General features: G+C 36.1%; 1 protein-coding gene across 1 annotated transcript; it reads right to left on the reverse strand.

Annotated features, from left to right (window-relative positions):
- Positions 1-896: 896 nt before the first annotated feature.
- Positions 897-2,993, reverse strand: LOC132296334 (uncharacterized). Its single transcript, XM_059794544.1, has 2 exons — positions 1,406-2,993; positions 897-1,288 (listed from the first exon to the last, which is right to left on the reverse strand). Exons 1-2 carry the CDS (start codon positions 2,991-2,993, stop codon positions 897-899), a joined length of 1,980 nt encoding a protein of 659 aa, XP_059650527.1.
- Positions 2,994-3,439: the final 446 nt, after the last annotated feature.

Here is a 3,439-nt window from a genome sequence, read left to right on the forward strand (position 1 = left end):
AATCCCATTTACAATACACGCGGAATATCGACTTACTAGACATTGAGGTCCACACGCTAATGAATACTATTCATCACAAGTTGTTTCCTTTTGATGATGACACATTTCCTTTATCTATTAAAAGAAATGTAGTGTTAAATAAATGAATGACAGTTCATTTTAATTAAATTAAAGAATTTTATTTAATTAAGTACAATAGGTGCATAATGGACTTACTTTTGTTTCGAACCACCTCGAATATTCTTTAGCATGTCTTTGAGGAACATTGTGCGGATTTTCTCTCTCAAGTTCTACCTTGTGTTTTCTAAACAATTACATTATGTTAATGATACAATTGTATACATGTATTAAGAAATAGACTATATATTCATAGAAACTGACAAGATATGACATGCAATGAGTTACTTACTCTTCATATGACAAAACATCTTCACAATTCTGTAAAACGTACAATCGGGCCATCTCTATGTCCGCACGGGGCAATATGTCCAAACTTTGTGCTCCTATCGGTCGAACCACTTGCTTTAGATCATAAAATGTGGACCAATTATTGTTGTAGTTCCCCTCACTATTTCTTTCTTCTCTATTGAACCTTGTCTCAATCCCTCCAAGAAATTTTGAACAAAATGTGAGGCACTCATCGTCCACGTAAGCTTCCGCAATGGACCTTTCCGGACGTGCTTTGTTACGGACGTACAATTTGAGAGTATGCAAAAATCTACATAACCGTTAATCAAACCAATAATATTTAATAACAAACTAATAAAACTTGTTAAAAAAAAATATTGGTTTACTAAAAATATACAGCACCTTTCAATCGGGTACATCCATCGATATTGTGCAGGGCCTGCGATGATGGCTTCACGCGACAAATGCAGAGCCAAGTGCACCATAATTTAAAAAAATGACGGAGGAAATATCATCTCTAACTTACTTAGTATAACAGCAATGTCCCTTTCCATTGCCTCTAAGACATCCACTTTGACAGTTCGACAACACAATTCCTTAAAGAATAAACCAAGCTCAGCTATTGTGTTACAAATATCTAAATTTAAGAATCCTCGTATAGCAATAGGGAGGAGACGTTGTAAGAGAACGTGTGAATCATGACTTTTCAATCCAGATATCTTACAATTATTAACATTCACACACCGACTTATGTTCGATGCATAGCCATCTGGAAACTGTGGCATCTCAAATTTTTCACCATTACGTCTCAGGTGGAGTTCTTTTCTAATCCCCATTGCTTCTAAATCCAACCGACTTTTGAATGTGTCCTTAGTTTTCCCTTCAATGTCCAATAATGTCCCCAACACACTATCGCATATATTTTTCTCTATATGCATAACATCCAGGTTGTGCCGCAACAAAATGGTCTTCTAGTAAGGTAGTTTAAAGAAAATACTCTTCTTCGTCCAGTTAAGTTCAAATTCCTCACGAGTTCGCTTCTTTTTATTTGGCCCCTTTCCGAAACTAACCTCGGGTATGAGGTTAAGTTGTTCTAGAATATCATCACCCGTCAACTGCTTTGGTGGCCCTTTGTCTTCACTTTTGCCATTAAATTGCTTGTGATGGTTTCTGAAAATGTGATCTAACGATAAAAACATACGACTTCCCAAGTAGCATATCTTACGTCCGTGTTTCAAAAAACAAGAACATGTTTCTTTCTTACAATTCAGACATGCTAGATAACCCTTTGTCATCCATCCAGATACCATCACATAGGCGGGAAAATCACTAATGGTCCAAATCATTGCCGCATGCATTTTAAAGTTACATTTACTGTACGCGTCATACGTCATTACACCATCCCGCCACAATTCTTTTAACTCTTCAACCAAAGGTTGCATGTACACATCAATATCATTACCAGGCGATGTTGGACCAGGAATAAGCAATGACATAAATATATATGGCTCCTTTATACATATCCAAGGTGGCAAATTGTAAGGCACAATCATCACAGGCCACATACTATACGCATTGCTCATATTACCAAATGGATTGAATCCATCAGTTGTTAATCCAATACGAACATTACAAGGATCAGCAGCAAACCAACTATACTTACTATCAAAATCCTCCCAAGCTTTTGAATCAGCTAGATGTCTTAACTCATTTGTCACCTTCACACGTTTCTCCTTATGCCACCGCATATCTAAGGCTGTATCCTTTGACATAAACAACCGTTGAAGTCTTGATTTCAATGGGAAGTGCCGGAGAACCTTTTGAGGGATTTTCTTACCCTTACCTTCGTGAGGTTTATACCTCGATTCACCATATTGTGGACAATTTTCTTTACTTGCGTTTTCCCTCCAAAATAAAACACAATCATGTTTACATGCATGTATACAATCATATCCGAGACCCAAGTCTCGTAACAAGCTTTTAGTCTCGTAATGAGACTTTGGTAACACATTATTATCGGGAAGCATATCCTTAAATGCATCAAGCATCATGTCAAATGATTTGTTGCTCATTCGGCTTGTAACCTTCACATGGAACAACTTTAATATCGCTGACAACTTAGAGTATTTTTCACAACCTGGCCACAATTCACATTGTGCATCATTTAACAATCCGTCAAAGCTTCCTCCTCCAACATCAACTTCAGGCAAATCTTCTTGTTGTGGTGCATTAGTGAAGTTTCCCATTTGTATGTTATCCAACAATTCAAACACATTATCTACATTTCCATCTTCATCGTGGACATTTTCCCTACTGACATTAGCATTAATACTAACATTATTGTTGCTTTGACGAGCCTCCCCGTGATATATCCAATTGGTATACCCCTTGTCCATCCCATTTCTCAAGAGATGCTGCTTAACTTCTTCAATTTGATGATAAGTCCTATTTTTGCAACGACGACATGGACATCGGGACCTACCGTCTACTTCTGCATGACGCCTAGCCACATCAATGAAGTCATGTATGCCATCAAAATACTTTACACTACCCCTAGTGTGATTATGAATCCAAGACTTATCCATGTAACTGCTTAAATGTACACAAAAAAAAAAAAAAAAAAAAAAAAAAAAAAAGAAAAGAAAAAGAACATATATCCATCAAGAGTTAATAAAGGATATATATATATATATGTATGTATATATATATATATATATGTATGTATATAAGTGTGTGGAGCCCATCATGGAAGGAACAATGAATGAGTGTAAGAATCGTCTTATCATTTCTTTAAAAAAGAACCCCAAAAAAAAAAAAAAAAAAAGAGTGAAGTACAATTAAAGAAAATTGAAAGACATAGTAATTAAGAAATGGAGTTTCTTCATACTCTGTTGGTTCACTGCCATGGTCACATGGCATTAGTATTATAGACACTGGTAGGTATAATTTCCTAGATCTATCTTCTGACCCAGTGAAAAGAGGATGATCGATAGAGGAAGATTCAGATGCACTTTAGATGTTTCAGGTGTAT

Source organism: Cornus florida, unplaced genomic scaffold (assembly GCF_030987335.1).
Source record: "Cornus florida cultivar Cherokee Brave unplaced genomic scaffold, ASM3098733v1 CherokeeBrave_3.0.0_Hap2_Chr02, whole genome shotgun sequence".
Classification (NCBI taxonomy): domain Eukaryota; kingdom Viridiplantae; phylum Streptophyta; class Magnoliopsida; order Cornales; family Cornaceae; genus Cornus; species Cornus florida.

Excerpts from the sequence above, each read along its gene's own strand:
- LOC132296334 (XM_059794544.1), bottom strand. The coding sequence starts at position 2,993 with ATGGATAAGTCTTGGATTCATAATCACACTAGGGGTAGTGTAAAGTAT. Across the intron at positions 1,289-1,405 it reads ACTTAACTGGACGAAGAAGA|GGAAAACTAAGGACACATTC; the intron begins GTATTTTCTTTA and ends TGGACATTGAAG.